This window comes from Rattus norvegicus, chromosome 15 (genome assembly GCF_036323735.1).
Source record: "Rattus norvegicus strain BN/NHsdMcwi chromosome 15, GRCr8, whole genome shotgun sequence".
In the NCBI taxonomy this organism is placed as follows: domain Eukaryota; kingdom Metazoa; phylum Chordata; class Mammalia; order Rodentia; family Muridae; genus Rattus; species Rattus norvegicus.
In genome coordinates this window covers 30,151,058-30,172,702 of record NC_086033.1, presented here as the reverse complement: position 1 = coordinate 30,172,702, position 21,645 = coordinate 30,151,058, and the positions used below count along the sequence as shown (strand labels likewise).

At 42.3% G+C, this 21,645-nt stretch overlaps 1 pseudogene and 1 gene segment (V, D, J or C); both read right to left on the bottom strand.

Annotated features, from left to right (window-relative positions):
- Positions 1-1,068: 1,068 nt before the first annotated feature.
- Positions 1,069-2,645, bottom strand: Trav14d-3-dv8l2 (T cell receptor alpha variable 14D-3-DV8 like 2). The segment is given in 2 exon segments: positions 1,069-2,422; positions 2,570-2,645. Coding segments are annotated over 2 exon segments (438 nt in total).
- A 13,060-nt stretch (positions 2,646-15,705) lies between these two features.
- On the bottom strand, positions 15,706-16,257 carry LOC134482095 (T-cell receptor alpha chain V region CTL-F3-like; annotated as a pseudogene). The gene is made up of 2 exons (XR_010058132.1): positions 16,206-16,257; positions 15,706-16,057 (listed from the first exon to the last, which is right to left on the bottom strand). The product of XR_010058132.1 is annotated as a T-cell receptor alpha chain V region CTL-F3-like (transcript).
- Between the last annotated feature and the right edge of the window lie 5,388 nt (positions 16,258-21,645).

Here is a 21,645-nt window from a genome sequence, read left to right as displayed (position 1 = left end):
TTGGTAGACTGGAAAGGGGAGTTGGGAAGATAAGCATGAGTCCCCACTCTATTGCCTATACTCACTCAACTTTCAACTGTTCTGACTCCAGTCTGATTAAAGGTGAAACATGATCACCAATCCTGGCTTTTTGCAGAGACAAACCAGAAATCCTTACCCTTCCTTCCTCCTTACCCAAAACCACTGGGAATTCACATCTCCAAAACATCACAGAAAAATAAAATCAAAACAGATTTGTGAGACTGAACTGTTGTGTTGGGTCCTCAAGAGACAATGGCCCCGACAAAGGCTTATCCGATGACATAGCTCTGGGAATCTTGGCAGGAGTTGGAGAAGGAGAAGAATGAAAGTGAGGAGCTTCAGTATCTAGATGTTCAGTGATGCCATTCACTGTCACAGGAGCCTATACTTGGTGTTGTTCTTCAGTTATTGTTAGAGTTTTCAGAAAAAGAAAACCCTTCTGTAAATCATCTTTCTCTCACAAAACCATGACTACATCAGCAATGGCCAAAATATTTATTTCTTCAGACACTGAAGCATGGAGACCCACACACACAATTGACTGCAGGCTGAAAATGCATCTGGCAAAGGAATTTATGTCAAACCTCAAACTCCAAAAGCAGACGTTTGCTTGCCCACCACAGGAAGACACCGAACTGGTTATTGTTATGTTATACTACATCAATCTGTCAAAACTCTCTCTCAGCTCTTTTTAAATAATTTCCAGCCTTCCATTCCAGAGGAAGCTCAGGGTTCGGCCTCAAGGTACCCAGAGTTTCCAAATTCTCTGTGGTACATCCTTAAGTATGCATTCCCTCTCCTGCTGATGTCCAGCTCAGTGTTTGCATTCTGTGAATCCTACCCCAATCAGATGCAAATACTGTTTCCAATTTCTGACTCTAGTTTAAAATGTGACAAGGATAGAAGACTTTGAAGGACATGGGAAGGTCACTTACTGGTATTTTGAGATATATCTCCTATGCTTAATGCCAACTGGCTTTATTTTCCTTTGTAACTTTCCCTTTGTGATACTGAAAATCTGTTCACTGTGGATGAGAAAGAGAATTTATAGCATTCACATTCTTAAATTAAATATCTTCCACAGTGTTTTTGTTCATTTTGTTCTCCTGAGACAGAGTTCCACTGTGTTGCTAAGGCTAGATTCCCAATCCTAGGCTCACATTCCTTCTCACTTGGCTTCCATCTTGTCACATCAACTCTGTGACAAGAAACTATTTAAACGTATAAGACAATGAAAGTTTTTCCATTAGAAATCTGGTTGGCATTTCTACAGCACCAAATGAGTAAACCTTGCAAAGTGTTATGCAATAAGAGGTCCTTTTTCAATTCTGTGCATTGCAGATGGCCGTACAGATGGGAGCTGATTTTATATGATAGGAGTTTTACATCCACTTTATATTTTGTTCATCTATGAAATATACATGTGAAATCATTTCTTTAGTGAAGGTTATGCATTTTCATTATATGAGGAAATTGAATTCTTCATTCCCCACTGATGTCTTCTGTCTATTGTAGACATGACTGCATCCTTGTGAAAACCTCCTGCTTTGCATACTTGAATTTGTTGGAGGTAGATGATGATATGAGAGGCAAAACAAGAGGAAGTGGTCATGTGAATCACCACTACTCTGGTCATCAGAGGAAATTAAGGTAAAAGAAAGCTCTATGTGATTCCTATCCCAGGATCAAAGTCATTGCCTCCTGACACTGCACTGTAACACCACACATTCAGAACACTGTTGACAACAGTGCAGGGAAACAGGGACTCTGTAATTTATAGTTGCCACAAACCAATCACACAAAGAACTATTTATACAACTACGCAGCAAAGTGGTTCATCTAAACTAGCTAAGGGAATGGATGGAAGACGCCAGCTGCTCTTGAGGGAGACAGGAGAAAACAAGCCATGACTCCAGCTTGGTCTGTCTCTGGACCAATGGTCTAATCCTCACACTCACTGAGTGACCCCTTCACCTGCTCCTGCAAATGACAACTCCTGTGCATCTCTGCCAGGCTCAGCCCGCAGCAGGGCTTTGCTGGAGCCTCAGCTGCAGGTTTGGGTCTGGGCTGCAGGTGTGTGGAGAGCACTGTGCCCTTGCTGCACAGAAGTAGGTGGCTGAGTCTCCAGGCTGAGAGTCTTCGATGTGCAAGGAGAGCTGTTTCTCACTTTTCCTGAGGAAGACTGTGAATCGTCCATCTTTCTTTTTATTGGACACTGATCGTATGGCTATCAGGAGTACAGGGCCTTCCCCAGGGAACTGCTGATACCATGGGAAGTAGTCAAAAGCACTGTCCTCATAACTGCAGCTCAGAAATGTGGGTCCTCCTTCCCAGACTGTCAGAGATATGGGACTTTGTTTTACCTGCTGCTGGTCACGTCTCTCCTGCTGGCCACTCACCCCTGTGTAGAGAAATAACAACTGTTGTTAGCTTCGCAGGAATTACTTCCTGCTTATGATATCATGACTTCCTGGTGCCTCAATTCTCTTGTGCCTCCACATTAATCCATTAGTCCACATTATCTTTGGGTTTCTCCTCCATGACTCACCAGCCAGGTGAAGGCCTAGCAGTAAAAACGATGCTGTCAGGATCTTGTCCATTCCTCCTAGACTGAAGCACGTGGGGAACTCAGGTGGCCTTTTATCTCCCCACAGAACAGACTCCAACTTCACAGGCACCTCAGTCCTTTCAGCAGGCTCCACCCTTCACAATCACTTTGTCTGAAGCTCTTTCTGACATAGAAAGTACTTCCCATTTTGCTCAAGAGATACCTGCATATGCGCATTTATTTTAGCACTAAAACCATTGCCAAAATGGAGGTGCAACTCATGCACCCCCTGTCTACTGATGAATGGAGAAAATCTTGTACCTAAAACAACAGAGTGATATTCATCTATGAGGAAATAGCAACTCACAAAATCTGTAGGAACATGGATGGTATTGAAGGACGTGATATTATAAGTAAAGCAGACATGTAGGGACACACATCACATAAGTATTCTTCTATATGAAAACACACACACACTCACAAATAAATAAAGATGGGGGAAAGTAAAGATGACCTAAAACTGTAAGTTAGACAAATACGTAAGGGGAGGGGAACAGGGGCAGAGAAAACAAGAGGACAATGGAGAGTGAAGGCAAGATGAATATGAAAAATCTCAGCACATATGTGTATATTAATATTTCACAAGTCAGTAATTTGTACAATTAATGTGCACTGATAGCGTTGATGATGATATGATGAAAGAAAGGATAAATTTAAACGTTCTCAATCCTAGAAGCATATAGACACACACACATGGGCTAAGAAGAATGCTCCTACAAGACACCACAGGCTAGCAAATAAAAAAGCCAGCACAAAGAATGGGCTGCCTCTTTTGGTGTGTGAATTAGCTTTTTTTTTCTGCTGCCAAGATAAATATAGTGTCCAGAAGCAACTTGGAGAGGAAATGATTTCTGAGGTTTACATTTCAGATTATTGTGTATCCCTAAACAAGTCACGTCAGGATTTCAGGCTGAAATCGTGTCAGGAAACATAAACAAAAAGCGCTCACTGGCTTGCTCACCTGGCTTGCACATCTTGATTTTTATACAATCAAGGACCTCTTGCCCAAGAGTGACAGTGCTAACAGTGAGGTGGGCACTTCCAAATCAATTATTTTTATTTATTCTTCCTTCATATATAACATCCCACGTACAGTTTCCCCTCTACCCTCTCTTCTCAGCCCCTCCTCCCACCTTCCTGTTCTCCAGATTCTCTCCTCCTACATCTAACTTTGGAAAAGGCAAGCTTCCCAGGGATATCTACCAAAACGGATGTCAAACATGGATGTCAACCTCATATCAATTGTCAATGAAGAAAATGTTCACATACATGCCTCCAAACCGTTAGTAAGTCAAATACAAGTTTTGGATTGTGGTTCCTTTTTCCTGGGTATCTACTTTGTGTCTAGTTGACAAAAAATTATCCATCACAACTTACTACTTGTCAACTTGATACATAAAAATCATTATTAAATCATAATCTTTCTTTTCTTGTTGAGCCCCAAGTTTTCCTTTTAGTATCACAATATAAAACAAAGTATAACTTTTAAATAACCAGTTTTTTAAAAATTTGAAAGACTTTAAAGGTTCAAAACCTTTTTAATATCTAAACTTCTCTAACACTCTGTTCCTGTAAAATCCAAAACAAGTTACAAACTTCTTACTCCAAGTGGTAAGAACCAGAGTCCACTTGGAGCAGACAAAGTCAATTCCTGGCGCTAAGCCTTAGCTTCTCCCACGTTCCCTTCTGTCCTGCAGCTTCTGCTCTGCAAAAACGGTGTCATATGTGAGACTCTTACACTTTGATTGCTATGTTGCTTTTACAGTTGAAGCCCTGATCTCCCCCAGACCACAGTTTCTGTGTGTGGAACCTTAGGAGAGAATCCCAAGAAGATTTGCTTCAGTTAATCCCATGTTCATTACAACCGACTCTTCAGGCCTAGCTCCTCAGAACCGATGGTCCCCAAAAAGCAGAGGTTTCACTTGCACAGATTCTTAATTCAAATCATCTAATCAACCATCCTGGTAGGGTTTTTCTTCTCTTTTAAATCTTCTAAGCCAGGCCTACACTGTCTGTACATCTCATATGATTCTTATGTCCTAACACCCCAGCAGTAGAGCTCATTACATTCTGAGCACTTATGGCCTTTCTCTTCCACAATTCCAAAACACTCCCATAATCTTCCCAAAAGGCAGCATGGTCAGGTTCGACACAGCAACACCCTCATGCTCCTGGGATTAATTTCTGTATTAATTACTTCCTGCTATGATGAAACTCTAACCCAAAACAACAAAGGGGTTATTCCATTTTACCAGTCCTACATTACAGTCTTGCACCGAGGGTAGTTAGGACAGGATCCGAAGCAGAGAAAATGGAGCCACACAGCACAGTGACACCTGAACAGTCCTTATAGTGACACATGGCTGCTTGGTTAAAAAAAAAGTCCTGTAACATGCACAGCAGGGAGACGTTGGCCAAAGCTGCTCCATATCAATGGTGAGGGTCTCTGATACTGCCAGAGAGGATGGGTGATTTCAACTATCTCTAAGATTCTCATTGGATATTTATTTTAAGACTGTGACTGAATACAGAGACTTGAAAACTGAAAAAGTCAAACAAGGACAAGGAAGAAGTGCTATCATTCGCTGAGGGCCTAACTTCCAACTCTCTGGGTTGTGTTTCCGTGTCTTTCCATGACAGCCACAGTTCTAGTCTTTGAACTAGCCTCAGCACTCAGGAACAGAAAACTGAAGACGACCACAGATACCTGTGTGTCTAGAGAAGATGATGAAGGAAAGAGTGTGGATATCGCTTCCCCATCCAGTCAGAGAATGTCCTGATGGAGAAGACTGAACTGGCTTCAAATGAAGAACAGATTTCCCAGTGGAAAGCACATGTAACAAACTTGTAGGCACAGGTTATATCAGTGTGGCACGAGAAGGACCACATGTGGGTGACAACCTTAGAGATGGACAATAGAGAAGTTAATGTGCCGTGGCCTTGAAGGATAAAGTGCATCTTCATAGTGTTCACTTGCAAATTCTTGTTTGTTGACAAGATGGGCCCAGGATTAACAGATATACTATAGGTAAATGACTGGATAGATCCATGGATTAGATCTCTAAGTAACCTTAGGCAACATAGGAGATAAGGCTTTACTTATTTTAAACAATTTAAATTCCATCTTACTGAGGGGTGCAGAAGAGCCAGCGCCCTCAGCCGCTCTGAAGCAGCACTGCCCCCCTGTGGCCACATAGGGAAGTCTTCCCTCAGCAGTTTTTTGAGCTTAAGGCCCAGGCTTGAGGAAATGCATGGACACTCTGGGGGACAATATTTCTGTGATGGAAAGAGATTTTGCCTATGTTGAGGTCAGCTACAGGATGGTTTCCTTTCCTTCCCTTCCAGCCTTTTCTCCAAGTCTCCATCTCCCTATCTTGCCTAAAACTACTTCCTTCTGGAAAAATGAGAGAAACCACTCATAAGAAATGAGGAAATGAAAATGTGCATTACTTATATTAAACCATCAGAAAATAAGTAAATGGTTTAATTTGACATGAATTATATTTTATTTACCCCTTATACAGACCACGTGTACAAATGATGCTTATTAAATTATAAACATACCTTTTCCACTAATTTTTATGTTTCTCTTAGTTTTGGGGATTATATATAATCACATCAACCCTCCTTCCCTTCCCTCTTCCCCAAACTGCCCATCTATTTCTCCCTGCTCTTTCAAATGTATGGCGTCTGTGTCATTAAATGTTGTTACTGTTACATATGTATGTATATACATGTCTATTCGTGCATACAAAAATACAACTTCTTCAGTTCATATGTTAATTGTATGTCTTCAGGACTGACCAGTCAGTATTGGATAACCAATTGGTGTGCTCGTCTCAGGGAAAGACCATTTCCCCACCTTCAGCATTCCTGGTTTCCAGTAGTTCATTGTCTAGAATGGAGACTGTGTGTGCTTTCCCTGTCCACTTTAGCTGCTGTGTTTCAGCTCCTCTTGAGGCAGTTATGTTGGTGAGACCTCATCTGTGCAGCTTCCAACATTCCTAGGAGACACAGTGAGTTACACAGCATCACCTGATCCTCTGACTTCCGCCATCTTTCCTGCTGTCCTCTCCAGGGTTTCCTGAGCCTCAGCAGGAGCAGGGGTTGTACTGTAGACACGCCCACCGTCACTAGGATCCACAGCTCCTCACTTTGATTTGTTGTGGTTTTCTGCAATGTCCTCCATGTCCTAGTAAAATCATGGAGACCCCACAACCACCACCATACTAAACCAGACAATCCCTAGCTGCATTCCAAGTATTTGTCTTTATCCCGTACATGTGCATTTAGAGTCTGCTCATTTTGTTCATTATAGAATGAGTCAATCATTCTCTTTTATCAAGTTGTAAAAACTTTGAAAACATTCTATTTAAAGTTATTTAAACTACGTGTAATAGTGTTATATATACTGTTTAATAACAACACATGGTTGAGTTCTTTTTTCATATTTTCTAGTTATTTTCTTAAAGATGTTCAGATGTCTGTCTAGAAAAGCTCAAAGCAATGACAAGTTAAATGAATGAAAAGATGACTCAAAATCATGAATTGGAAGGTTCAATAGCTTCAATATACCCTAAAGTTTTCTGTAAATTTAATGAAATAGCACTATAACGCCAAGCAGCATTTTTTGATGTATTGGAGACCAGTCCACTGCGGGTGCCACCATTCTGTGGGAAAGTGACCAGGTCTATGTAAGGAAGCTAATGAAGAATGAGTCTGTGAGTGAGCTAGAAACAGACTTTCTCCACGGTTTCTATTTGAATCTCCCGTTTGAGCTCCTGCCTTGATTACCACCAATGGTGAACTATGACCTGGAAGTAAAAGTGCAATACACTTTTTCACCCTCTAGATTGCATTTTTTTTCATAGCAGCAGTAAGAATGCTGGAGCATCCAGCTTCCCTGGATGCCTGCCTTTGATTTCCACTCCTTTTCTCCTCACCACTTCTTGCCCTTTCACCCCTGATTAGAAATAGAGAAAGAAACACAGATGGCTGTCATTGCAGCATCCATGAGCCCTGTAAACACTCCCATGTCCTCTGAGAAGGTGGGAGCTCTGTAGAACAATGGAGCAGCTTTCCTCACCTCTCCATTTCCTGAGCCAGATCCTCTCAGGTGCCCTGAATGCTGACAGCCAGACTCACAGCAAACCTGGGTGCTCAGAAGCCCCAGCAGAGAGCACAGCAGCTGTTTTTGCAGTGTGGCTTAAATGATCACATTGATTCAATCCTCCTGTCAGCTTCTCTGTTAGTTCTAGAATGGACATTTATGGCTCAGAACGAAGTATGTATTGAACAATAAAGATAAAAACCAAAGTCCTGAACCTCCTGGGCCAAAGCTTACCTGAAGTTAAAATTCTACAAATATAAATACAAAAAAAAAATGATATTAACCCTGGCAGACATTCTGTGATGTCTTCCTGATGTGTTGTAACTGGTTAGGCACTCACCCACCCAGCTGAATGTTTGTGTACAGGCTGCAGGTGTGTGGGGAGCACTGTGGATTCATAGCACAGAAATAAGTGCCTGAGTCTGTGGTCTGGGAGGAGGACATGTGCAAAGAGCTGCTTCGTTCTTTAGGGACTGTCGTGGATGTCAGTCTTCCACTCTGCTTTGTTCCAGAAGGATTGAAGAACAGGCTGACGAGGCTTCCCCCAGGACGTTGGTAAAACCACTGCATACTGTTGAAAGTTGTAGAAAAGGTGCACTGCAGCTCTGCTTTCTCTCCCTCCTGCAGAACCAAGGACACAGGACTCTGCTGCACTTGCTGCCCCTTCACCCCTGATTAGAAACAAAGAAAGAGACACTGATGACTGCCATTGCAGTGCCCACAGAGCCTTGAACATGTCCTCTGAGAAGGTGGTAGCTCTGTCCTAAGCTGCTCTCCCACCCCTCCATGTGCTGAGCCAGATCCTCTCAGGTGCCCTGAATGCTGACAGCCAGACTCACAGCAAACTCGGGTGCACAGAAGCCCCAGCAGAGAGCACAATAACCTCTTCATGGTGCTTGTGTGTCTGCTGGAGACAGAACCAAATAACCAACTCTTGGGCTGTGGTGTTAGTGGGGATGGTGAAGTGACCCCTCCTCCTGCAACTAGTCAGCTCCACCCAGGAACCCTACCAGGCCACACCCTGTGGTGTTCCCTCCCTGACTTCAAAGACTGAAGCTCCTCACAAACCAGACCTGCCTAGAATCTGGGTGGAGAACAGTGAGGGAAGGGTACATTTTGAGATGACCCTGGGGTTCTATGTACTTAGAAAACCAGGACCAGGGGAGGACCGGGCACATCAAAGAGAACATGCTTCAGCCGCACAGTAGCCTGGAAACTCAGAGAAACAACAACCAGGGAACAGGTGCATGCTCTCCCGAAAGACCATGAACTGCGGCCTGAAAGATGGGTCAGCAGATAATGGTGCCTGCTGTCCTTGTAGGACCTTAGTTCCCTTCCTAACATCTGCATCAGGTGCCTCACAGCTGCCTGTAACTCCAGCTCCAGGGATTCTGATGCTCTCTTCTGTCTTCCTCAGAACCTCTACATGGGTTGACATTGACATAGACTCACTCTCACAAACCTTACAAAGAACAGTCTTCACTGTGAAATAATTTAAATGAAACCACTGCAGGAGGGAGAGGGAGAGGAAGAGGGAGAGGGAGAGGGAGAGGGAGAGGGAGAGGGAGAGGGAGGAGAGGGAGAGGGAGAGGGAGAGGGAGAGGGAGAGGGAGAGGGAGAGGGAGAGGGAGAAGGAGAGGGAGAGGGAGAGGGAGAAGGAGAGGGAGAGGGAGAGAAACATAAAAATATAGCGTAAGTGCAATGGTTTCCTAGCTTTGGAATGCATTTTAAAATGTGGGACAGTCCTGTAACAGTCAAGATATGTTCTAAATGCTGGAGAAAATGGCAACAGTGTACAAAGGAAGAACACTGGGGAAACTAATGCAGGAGTGTGCAGTCTAGAGTGACAGGGGCAGGGTAGGGCCGCAGCCCTAGTGTGCTGGTGCACGGTGACTTCAGGAAACCATGGGCTTGCATTCATAACAATGCAGGAGTGCATTTTAAAGTTTCACCATAATGATGGTTACTTGAGAAATGAAACTAGTAACAACCACACACACACACACACACACACACACACACACACACACACACGCCATCTCCTCAAAACTAATTCACAGTAAACATTATAGCATCTAAGCCTGTAGTTGTCTCATACAGTATTAAAACAATTAATGACCTCTACTTTGATCAGAATTCAGTAGTGTAATTTTGTACAATTTTTACTCTTGGGTGAAAATGTTCCTCAAGAATCAGATTTTTTTTTCTAACAAAACACAAGTAAATGGCAAAGCAGACTTATCCCATAGGAATGAAGCACTTCAGAAGATTCCACTTTCTCTGCTTGTTGCCTTCATGGACCATGCCAACTCCCCGAAAGTGCCTGAGGCTGGGACCCTGGTCTCCTACTCTGCAAGGCTCAGGTTGTGTCCAGCTCAGCACTTGTGACTCAGGGCAGAGGAGCACCCAGCTCCCTTGGTCCCATTGTCAGGGACCTACAGGTGGAAAGATGTTCACCCTTCCTGCACTGAACCTGAAAACTCCCCATGCCTGAGACAAACAGAATTTCTGTGTGAGCTTCAGGTGACCCAGATGAGAGTGTCACACATACAGGGAAGGACCCTGAGGGACAAGAGATGAGCAGCTGCTGAACATGCACGGGTGCAGCCCTCATGGTGGGGCACCCCTGGGCTCTGCACCCTCCTACAGCGTCAGTGCTGTGTGGGGAACTCAGCCACAGGAGGGTCTCTGCTCAGACTAAAGCCACACACTGTTCTTTCTGTGAAGAACACCTACTGAAGCAGAGTGACACTCACAGGGTTCTCCAAGCTTTCGTTTACACATCAAGGTCACCAAGGTGAGCAGAAAGCAGCTCACTCCTTCCTGAGAGATTTCCAGGAAGTAAATAGAGTTCGATGAGGTACACAGAGGTTGCTCCGAGCTGAAGGAGCTTTAGAAACCTTCATCCTAATAACACTGAAGAAACAACTAGGAAGAGACATTTTCTTTCCCTTGGTCTGCCTCTACCCTCTGTGTAAGGTAGAGCAATTGTTCTGTCAGAACATTTACTGAAAGTGGAGGAGGTTTTAAAAAATAATTATTCAGTAATTTCATACATGAACATAATATGTTCATGACCACCACATCCCTATGCCTCCTATAACTCTTTCCAGAACCCACTATTATCCCATTCACCCTCCCCAAGACAGGAAACTAAAATGGGGTAGTAAGACAAGAAGGAGCTTAGTAAGAAAATAGGGTAGTAAGCACAGGTAGTATAAACCTAAATATGCCATGGGGAGAGGTGAGTTAAGATAAGAGGGGACGGCAGGGCAGGGCAGAGATGGGAGGTTTCCTTGAGTTGACTGTAATCTATGGCAAAGCCATTTGTTTCGCAGAGAGGAGTGTCCTCAAGAGGCTCAACTGAGAACTGAGATGTTCCCAACTGCCGTGGAATTTCCTCTGTTCTTGCTGCCTTCCTAGGCTGAATGAGGAGGATTGGTGATCATCCACAGAGAAAAGGTTATGTGTGTCTAAGTGTAAGACTTGTGGGTTTTTAAAAGAAGAATATAAAGTTTTGAAATGAAATGGGAGAAAAATATTATACATTGATAAAATCACAGTATCTTTACTCATTTCAGACAAGAGCCAGGAACATAGAATTCAGACACTGAGGAGTTATTAGAGTTCTACACTATGCCATCAAAATGCCTGAGAAAGATATGTGATTTAAGTGGCTAAGAATATTGCATATGTGTTTCCATATGAACAAGTGAATTAAGAAGTATACATTCAAATAAACATTGAGAAAGTACATTTAAAATAACAAGTCCAGCACAGACAATCTTCACTTTGGTGAACTCTAAGTCCCATGAACAAATGATAAAGTAGTGAGAATCTTAGTTACCTGTGCGGTGTCCTGGCCTTTCTTATAAATTCAATGTAATTTAGGATTGCCACCTGCCATATTGTCCTACCCACAGGAGGAGACTATGCAGAGCATGGACACCAGGGGGCAGTAGTTATGAGAATGAACTTCCAGTTCCAGTACACAACTCTCACTCTCCAAGGGTTAGTTTGTAACTCCTTCTCTTTCTCCTATCTCCTTCAGTGTGTGTGTGTGTGTGTGTGTGTGTGTGTGTGTGTGTGTGTGTGTGTCTACCCCTCTGTAATCAATCAAAAGGAGGACATTGAGAACCTCAACAGGTCCATTCTGTGAGGCAATTTTTGCAAAGGCAGCTCACTAAGGACAAATCCTCCTTAGACAGATCAGAGAGCACATAGTGTTGAAGCCATGAACGGTGAGAGCAGAAAAGCTTATTAGAAGCAGTTAGGGAGGGGGGAGAGATACAGGTTCCAACACCAGACACTGTCTGGAAATAAACCACTTTGATTTGAGTTAAGGAACCAGGAAGCAAATACACATAATGTAAACCAGCATTGGCTAAAAGCTGAGAAATGATGTTGGCAGCACCTAGGTGCACAATGAAGGGACTGTGGGTCACACGAATACGTCCAACTCAGCCAGGCAACTGAGCCAGATCCGAAATATGTTTATGGTCACTTCCTCATCACCTGGTGGGTGAAATTGTAATCGAGGGAAATTTGGTGAAGAACAGTCTTCAAAATGTTGTACTTTTTAAAGACAGTTTAAAACTCAAGACTATGCCATGTGACCACACCACTGGTACTTAAACCTGGAGTCTATGTGGATAAGGAACTCTGGAGCACAACTGGGACTAGACATCTCATAGCCATTTACTCTGCATTCGGGTCAGTTGTCATCGCTGTAGTGGCCTCATCTGCTTCAAAATGAAAGTTCTTTGATGAGGGCTGAAAACTACATTTGTCTCTGTGTGTAATTATAAATAATTTGAATACAGTTAGGAGCTACACTGACTTAGGAAAGCGGCTGTAGTGGGTTCTCCTTTAGCGTCTATGACATTCTCAGCCATGGGGACTTTACTAGGTTTAGAGTTTTAGGCTGAAGTTCCCTCCTACTGAATGTGCCTTAAGTTCAGTAAGGCATATGTTAGCTTCTCCCAATGTGGAAGTGCTGCTATTACACCCTGTGGATATCCTGACACGTTGGTCATTGTTTTCTTTCAGAGACTTTACATTTTGGTATGATAATTCATTGCTTTTCTCCAGTGGAGTCTTACAGAGCACCTCTGCACACTGTGAGAACTCACCTCAGGGAGGAGTCTTCAGGGCAGTTCTAGTTATATATTCCTCCAAGCCCTATGTCTGAAGTACATGGTGCCCTAAACAAAATGGTCTTACCTTCAAGTTCTATGAGGCAATTAATGGCAGTGGTAATAGTCAATTTCATTTGGAAGACCCTCTTGAAACCCCCTGACCAACAACTTGAAAGGAGAGTTTCCTTGCCTGACACTGGAGCTTTTATTAGATTTAGCACTCATTCCAGTCTTGACAAGCTCTCATCTGAGAGACTCTGTTCTATGCTGGGCCATTAGTAAGAGTTTTTGGAGTAGAAACACAATTTGACATTCCATTTTTCTCCATAAACTGTAAGATAACATTCACTTCTTTATGTACAGAAAACTGAGTCTTTCTTTTTTTTTTTTTTTATTATTAACTTGAGTATTTCTTATATACATTTCGAGTGTTATTCCCTTTCCCAGTTTCCGGGCAAACATCCCCCTCCCCCCTCCCCTTTCTTATCGGTGTTCCCCTCCCCACCCTCCCCCCATTGTCCCCCTCCCCCCAACAGTCTAGTTCACTGGGGGTTCAGTGTTAGCAGGACCCAGGGCTTCCCCTTCCACTGGTGCTCTTACTAGGATATTCATTGCTACCTATGAGGTCAGAGTCCAGGGTCAGTCCATGTATAGTCTTTAGGTAGTGGCTTAGTCCCTGGAAGCTCTAGTTGCTTGGCATTGTTGTACATATGGGGTCTCGAGCCCCTTCAAGCTCTTCCAGTTCTTTCTCTGATTCCTTCAACGGGGGTCCTATTCTCAGTTCAGTGGTTTGCTGCTGGTATTCGCCTCTGTATTTGCTGTATTCTGGCTGTGTCTCTCAGGAGCGATCTACATCCGGCTCCTGTCGGTCTGCACTTCTTTGCTTCATCCATCTTGTCTAATTGGGTGGCTGTACATGTATGGGCCACATGTGGGGCAGGCTCTGAATGGGTGTTCCTTCAGTCTCTGTTTTAATCTTTGCCTCTCTCCTCCCTGCCAAGGGTATTCTTGTTCCCCTTTTAAAGAAGGAGTGAACCATTCACATTTTGATCATCTGTCTTGAGTTTCATTTGTTCTAGGCATTTAGGGTAATTCAAGCATTTGGGCTAATAGCCACTTATCAGTGAGTGCATACCATGTATGTCTTTCTGTGTTTGGGTTAGCTCACTCAGGATGATATTTTCCAGTTCCAGCCATTTGCCTACGAATTTCATAAAGTCGTTGTTTTTGATAGCTGAGTAATATTCCATTGTGTAGATGTACCACATTTTCTGTATCCATTCCTCTGTTTAAGGGCATCTGGGTTCTTTCCAGCTTCTGGCTATTATAAATAAGGCTGCAATGAACATAGTGGAGCACATGTCTTTTTTATATGTTGGGGCATCTTTTGGGTATATGCCCAAGAGAGGTATAGCTGGATCCTCAGGCAGTTCAATGTCCAATTTTCTGAGGATCCTCCAGACTGATTTCCAGAATGGTTGTACCAGTTAGCAATCCCACCAACAATGGAGGAGTGTTCCTCTTTCTCCACATCCTCGCCAGCATCTGTTGTCCCCTGAGTTTTTGATCTTAGCCATTCTCACTGGTGTGAGGTGAAATCTCAGGGTTGAAACTGAGTCTTTCTTAACACACATTACAGTTTGTTTTTTTATTTTTTAAATTTCAGGTCTTTCTTTCTTTAGAAAGAGATAAACATGAATACCAGAGCATTTGAGTTTAAACTAATATTTTGTTTAGAGAATTGAGAAGATTCAAAACCTTTCTCTCCTTTCCCATATTATCAAAGAACCCAAATCCCAGGTGAGTGGCTACACCACATTATCAGGATTTAGTCAAAGTGCAATGGAGGAAGAGAGTGGTCATTAATGGGGAGAGTTTTCTCGATACACAAGCTCCCTCCTTCACAAGATGTAGAACTGGGAAGGGAGGGAAGGAGCTCCCTCTCCGGGCATCATCTTGAAAGCTCCACCAGCTGTATTTCATGAGCACATTCACTAAGTGAAGACTGTCACGGAGTATGGTGGTTTGAATGAGAATGGCCCCAATAGGCTCAAATATCTGAATGTTTTGTTCTTAGCTGGTAGACTGTTTAGGAAGGATCATGAGGTGAGATCTTGTCAGGAGAAACATGTCATTGGTGGTGATCTTAGAAATCTCAAAGCCAAAACCAGGCCCAGTTCTCCCTCTCTCTGCCCCTTGCTTGTAATATGATGTAAGCCCTTAGCTACTGCTCCAGGGCCATGACTGCCTGCCTGCCTGCCTGCCTGACTGACTGATTGACTGCTACACTCCCCATCATAATGGTCACCCTCTGATACTGTGATTAAACCCTCAATTAAATGCCCTTTTTGTAAATTGTCTTGATTGTGGTGTCTCTTCACAACAAAAGACAAGAACTGAGACAGGAATAAGGAGGGAATCTTTGAAAGATGTACCTAGGAGAGGAAAAATGTACATAACTTATGGAGTGAGACTGAAGCAGATTTTGAAAGCTAGAGTTTATGTTCTTCATTTGTCATAAATTCATGGGGTAATAACAGACGATCGTTGGAAAACTTAAATCACTCAATTTTGTAAGACAGCCAGGTAGAGCTAAGTTCCATGGTAGGGTGTCCCTGGAGGTATTTGCTGGGAGAGGTCTGGCGCTATTTCTGGGGATCAAAACCTGGGTTCTTACTAGCACTGACATCCATCCTATCTTGTCAAAATAACCACAAATACCTACATTTCTAGCAATTTGACCTGTGATTTGTAGGTATTTTCAGACAGCTAGGAAAACAATCACTTAGCCAAAGCACATAGCCTCCCTCCCCCGGCCTTCCCTCTCCTCAGCCCTCCTGCACCCTTGGTTCATGTGCAGCTTCCCCTGCCGTCTCCCTCACTGTGTCTCCACAGCACAGTAGTACAGGGCAGAGTCTGACAGCTGTGCTGAGGGCTTCTGCAGACGGAAGGAGGGGCTGCTCTTATGGAGAGTGGCGTGGAACCCTTCGTGCTCGGTCCTCTTGTTGTCTGTGGAGCTCCTCAGGAGTAGCCGAGGGGCTTCATTGAGATATTGCACATACCAGAACAGGGAAATATCTGAATAAGCAGTCTGAAAGGTACAGTTCAGCACCACAGGTGACCCCTCTGTGAGACTGACCAGGCCTTCTGTCTGAGTCACTGAGTCTCCATTGCTCCTCCCTGAAAATAAATAATAAAAAAATGAATGAATAAGTACATAAATGCATAAATACAGAGGAATTACTTTTTTATCTGAGAAGGAACACTAAAGACTTCTAGAGTTGTAAGAAACGGACATTATTAACCCTTAGAGTTAAATATAACTTACGGAGCATTAGGAGGAGCACGAGAACAGAGCAGGTGTCAGGAAGCATGTTCATAGAAGAAATGACACTTGGTCCTTGAGTGCACCAAGGTCACAGGGCAAGTCCTCTGCAGGCTCTCCTCAAACTCCTCACTCAGAGACAAGGACCTCTGTCTGCACAGTGAGTCTGTCCTTTTAAACAACCATGTGAATGAGATGTTAACCACATCTGAAGCGGCAGCGCCCTCTGCTGATTTCCCTTCAACCTGTGCCACAGAGGTCTACACAGCACATTGTAAAGAAACTTGGAAGCTCCACAAAGGAGGCAGGTCTCCAGTCCCCAGTGGATGCCTGAAATCACTAGTGCTACTGAACTATTTGTATCCTACGGTATTTAGTGTGGTGAGCATATATAAAAGAATATACACATTCAAATGCACCTCTGATAAAATTTATCTACCTTTTCTCATTTTATTCGTTCTTAGAGAATGTTATGCAATGAAGCTTGATTGTATTTATCTGTTCTTTCCAGTCTAACCCAGTTCTGTGTCCCCACCCCCTTTCTTTTTTTAAATTTTATATTTCTTGAATATTTTATTATTTACATTTCAAATGTTATCCCCCTTTCTCCTTCTCCATACTTCCCCCTGGCCCCGCTTCTGTGAAGATGCTCCCACGCTTCCAGGACTAGACTGAGGCTAGTATACACAGGCAGTAAGCTCCAGAGACTACAATTACATCTGGCGAATAAGAGATACTTTTATAAACATGACTTCATAATAGAAGTCCTGAAGAGACTAGACACAAGGGACATGGCTCAACAAAATAAAGAATCAATATACAGCAAACTCACAACCAAGAATCAACCTAAATGGAGCAAATTTTAAAGCATTTCCACCAAAATCAGGAACCATACAAAGTTGTCCATTTAATCAATTTAGTGATTGAAATCTTAGCTAGAGTTATAAGACAATTAAAGATCAAGAAGACACAAATAAGGAAGGAAGAAGTCAAGTATCTTTACTTGACAATTATATGATTTTTATATGTTAAAGACTCCCCTAGGAACTCCTACAGCTGATAACACTTTCAGCAAAGCAGCAAGAGAGAAAAGAAACATGTATAACTCAGTAGACTTCCATATAGTAAAAACAAACACATTAAGAAAGAAATCATTGAAACAACACATATCACAATAGTCTCAAAAATATAGAAATATCTTGTATAAACTCTACACATGTAAATGAAAAGTGTATATAGAACAGTTTTAAAACACAGAAGAAATAGAAGAAATCAGATATGATACCCCAGGCTTATTGGTTGGCAGGATTAATATAGTGAAAGTGGCCATCCTAACAAAAAGCAATTGACAGATACAATGCAATCTGCATCAAAATTCCAACAGAAATCTTCACACAAGTAGAAAAATACTTCAGCTTCATATGACACACCAAAAACATAGATGGCTAAAACAATCAAGAACAATAAAAGAACTGCTTGTGATATCACAATCCTGGATTTTGAGTTGTTCTACAAAATTATTGTCAGAAAAAGAGCATGGTATTGGCATTAAAACAGACATGTTGATCAAGGGAATATAATTAAAGACCAGACATAAGTCCATAAAACTCAAGTATAAATAGAACAAGGACATGAATAGATGTAAAGATATTCTGAATCTAACAGAGAAATGTGGAATAGTCTTGAAATCATTGGTACAGGAAAAAACCTTCTGGTCAGGACATCAATAGCACAGTTGCTAAAAACAATAATTGATAAGTGGAAGTTCATGAAACTGAAAAGATTGTGTACAGGCCATGATTTGAACAATATGGGACTTTATGGAAGGAGAAATTATCACTATCAATTATGCATATGATATAGGACTGTCATAGTCAGAGTTTCTATTCCTGCAAACACATTATGCACAAGAAGCAAATTGGGGAGGAAAGGGTTTATTCAGCTTACACTTCACATTGCTGTTCATCACCAAAGGAAGTCAGGACAGAACTCAAGCAGGTCAGGAAGCAGGAGCTGATGCAGAAGCCATGGAGGGATGCTGCTTACTGGCTTGTTCCCCTGGCTTGCTCAGCCTGCTTTCTTATACAACACAAGCCCAGGGATGGCACCACCCAGAATGGGCCCTCCCACCCTTGATTACTAATTGAGAAAATGCTTTACAGCTGGATCTCATGGAGGCATTTCCTCATTTCCTCAAGGGAGGCTCCTTTCTCTGTGATAACTCCAGCTTGTGTCAAGTTGACACACAAAACCAGCTAGTACAAGGAATTATATCTAATATAAATAAATAAATAAATAAATAAATAAATAAATAAATAAATAAAAAAAAGACTGCTCACCAGGAAAAGAAACAACCTAAGTAAAACTGGGTATGATCTAAACAGAATGTTCTCAAAATATAAAACACAAATGGCTGAAAAATATTCAAAGAAAATTTCAACATCTTTAGACCTCAGGAAAAATGTGAATTAAAACCTCTATGAGATTTCACCTTACATCAGTAATAAGGACCAAAATCAATAAAATAAATACCTTATGTGAGTGAAAATGTAGTGTAAAGGGAACACTTATCCACTGCTGGAGAGAGTGCTAACTTTGACAGCCACTATGGAACCAAGTGCGATGTTCTTCAGGAAGACAGAACTAGATGCATTTCAATACTCAACTACCCCACATTGGGCACATCCTCATAGGACTCTGTCCTACTACAGAAACACTTGTTTTCTGCTCTTCAATTCATAATAACTAGAAATTGGGAGCAGCCTAGATCCCAGGATAGGTAATGAAGATGTGGTACATATACACAATGAAATATCACTCAGTGTTGAGCTATGAATGGTTGAAACTAGAAAAAAATCATCCTGAGTCATGTTACCCGGACCCCCAAAACAAATATAGTATGTATTTGCTTAAATGTGGATATTAGCTTTTAAGTCTTCAATAGGCTTCCTACAATCTTTACTCCTACAGAAGTTCAGAATAAGATAGTGATTAGGGTAGAGGGATTATTTTTCCTGAGTAGAGGAAAAATAGAATAGATAGTAAAAGAGACAGAGTGAGTATGGAACAGGAGGACTAAACAGGAAGTAGGAGGGGTGAGAGGATAAGGGAGGGGACAGAGGAAGAGAAACTAAGCTCCAACTGAGACATCATATGGAACCTACTACAGAGGAAGCTTCTTAATAAATACATTCATCTGCGTGTGCGTGTGCATGTGTAAATGGAATCTAAATGAAATTATCAAATAACAGGGAGACAAAGAACCAAGTAGACATCACTTACCAACAAGTGAATCCACCAGTTCCAAGAATGGGTATCATCTGAGTTGTTAGCCAAAGGTGCCCCATGGAAATATTTAAAAAAAACTCAAGCGATTTCCTAGTTTTCAAGGCTATTGGTTTCTCTCCACAAACTGATGGTAACACACTGTTGTTGAAGACAATACATACACATCCCATTAAAAATGGCAATGTCAGGCTGTTGCCTAACTAGAGTTTTCAGCCCTGTGGATTAATAATGTTCATGGTATAGGAAAGGACTCTGAACACTGCCAGAGGAGAGAGATAAACACAAACACAGCTCTAAACACTTTGACCTACAATGTTGACCTGCCTAAATGGTACACTAGTGCAATAATGGCACAAATGATACTGGACTACCTCTGAATGGAACTAAGGCCCACTCCATGAGGAGGAACCTGTGCCTCATTCTTCTGTGGTGGACAAAAACCTCAAACTAGATAGGGCATAGACCCTGGGAAAACCACATATTGTTCTCCTAAAGCATGTATCAATATAATGACTTCTAATGACTTCTGCTATAGCCTGAGATCATTGTCTTGTTTGGAAATAAGTAGGGAAGCATCCTCTGTAGTAGATGGAAACAAACAGAGAAACCTACAAGTCCATGACTGGAAAATGCACAGAAATGAGAGATTCTGAAACTTCCAGTGCTAAATAGAATGTTTTCATTGAACTTCTTCCCTCAAGTAATTTTATAGAAGAAAAGCAGAAAGATTGTAAGATCCAGTGGACATGGAAGGCAGTAAGGAAATAATGCCTTTTAGAACCATTAAGAGTGATTTACATGTGAACTCAGTAATAAGGGCAACCTACACAAGGCCTGCACAGATCAAATACAGATAGAGTTTCATTTACGACAGGAGGAAATGGGCATGATGCTCAGGCCTAAACAAGAAGTCTCCAATTGACAATGTCAGAAAAACAAAAAACAAAAAAACTTAGTTTTTTCCAACAGAGTTCGACTGTGTACATAAACCACACTTGAAGGCAACCTCATGTCCAGAAGTAGATGGCAAACTCATATAAATTCAAAGTATTTTCAGAAATATTTTCTCCTCTCAGGATGTTCTGTCTGGGCATTGTTTACCATATTTGTCATTTTCTTGTACATGATGGTTTTGAAATTTGTGTTTTTATGGATTTTTGTATGTGCACATGTCTCTGCATGTGTTTGTGCTTCTCATGCATCTTATTTGGTTGTGTTTTTTTCTGGTTGTTTCTTTTGTTCCATTCTGATATGTTTATTTGCTTGCTTGTTTTCTAAAAATAGAGGGAGGTTGTAGAGTTCTATGTGGGGAGGTGAGGAGGTACTGGTAGGAGATGACGGAAGCAAAGCTCTGGTCAGGATTTATTACATGAAAACCACATATCTTCAATTAAAAACAGAATAACAGTTGTTCAGTCTGTGTCTTGCTTGCTCCAAGTACCCATGTTACACAGATTGGAGCTCTTGTTTCTTGTTGGTAGACAGATTGGACCATGTCCTTTCCAGACCCAACATACATAACTGAAAATGGTGGATTTAACAAGAGGTGATGGTTCCTGCAGGAGTGAGGTGGAGACAGAAGCCTAATCCCTGGCTGGAGGATACCTCCTGGTTCTAGGCAATGACAGAGGCCCAAGATGAGGAAGGATTCTCTTTTTGGATTGAGTCCCCTTGAAGAACCACTGTGGTCTGTGATTCCACAGGATGCCATGTTGCTGTTGGTGGTCCATGCTGCTGTGCCAGGCTGCAACAAAGCCTGAGAAACATGAGGACTTACACAGTCTGTACTACTTCTTGATGCCTTGGTGAAGTTCTCGGGCTTTGCTCCCTCGTGGAGCCATGTTGAGGTGAGCAGTATATGTAAACCACCGGAGACCACGTTGAGGTTCCTCGACTATGCAGTCACTGAGGGCCATGATTTGGTCACTGGTCCTGATATAACCAAGGTCAGTGTTATGTCTTCACCTATGTTACCACCTAAGCCAGTGCTGCCTGAAGCCATGTTATTGCCCAAGACTACGGGAGGAGTTGGCCCCTCCCCTTAGTGGCAGTCACACAGAGGCACTAGCTATGGATGATGGAGAGCTGGCCCAAAGCACTGCAGTATGGGAGGGTAAGGAATGGGAAAACTAACTCCAGACACCTCATAGTTCTC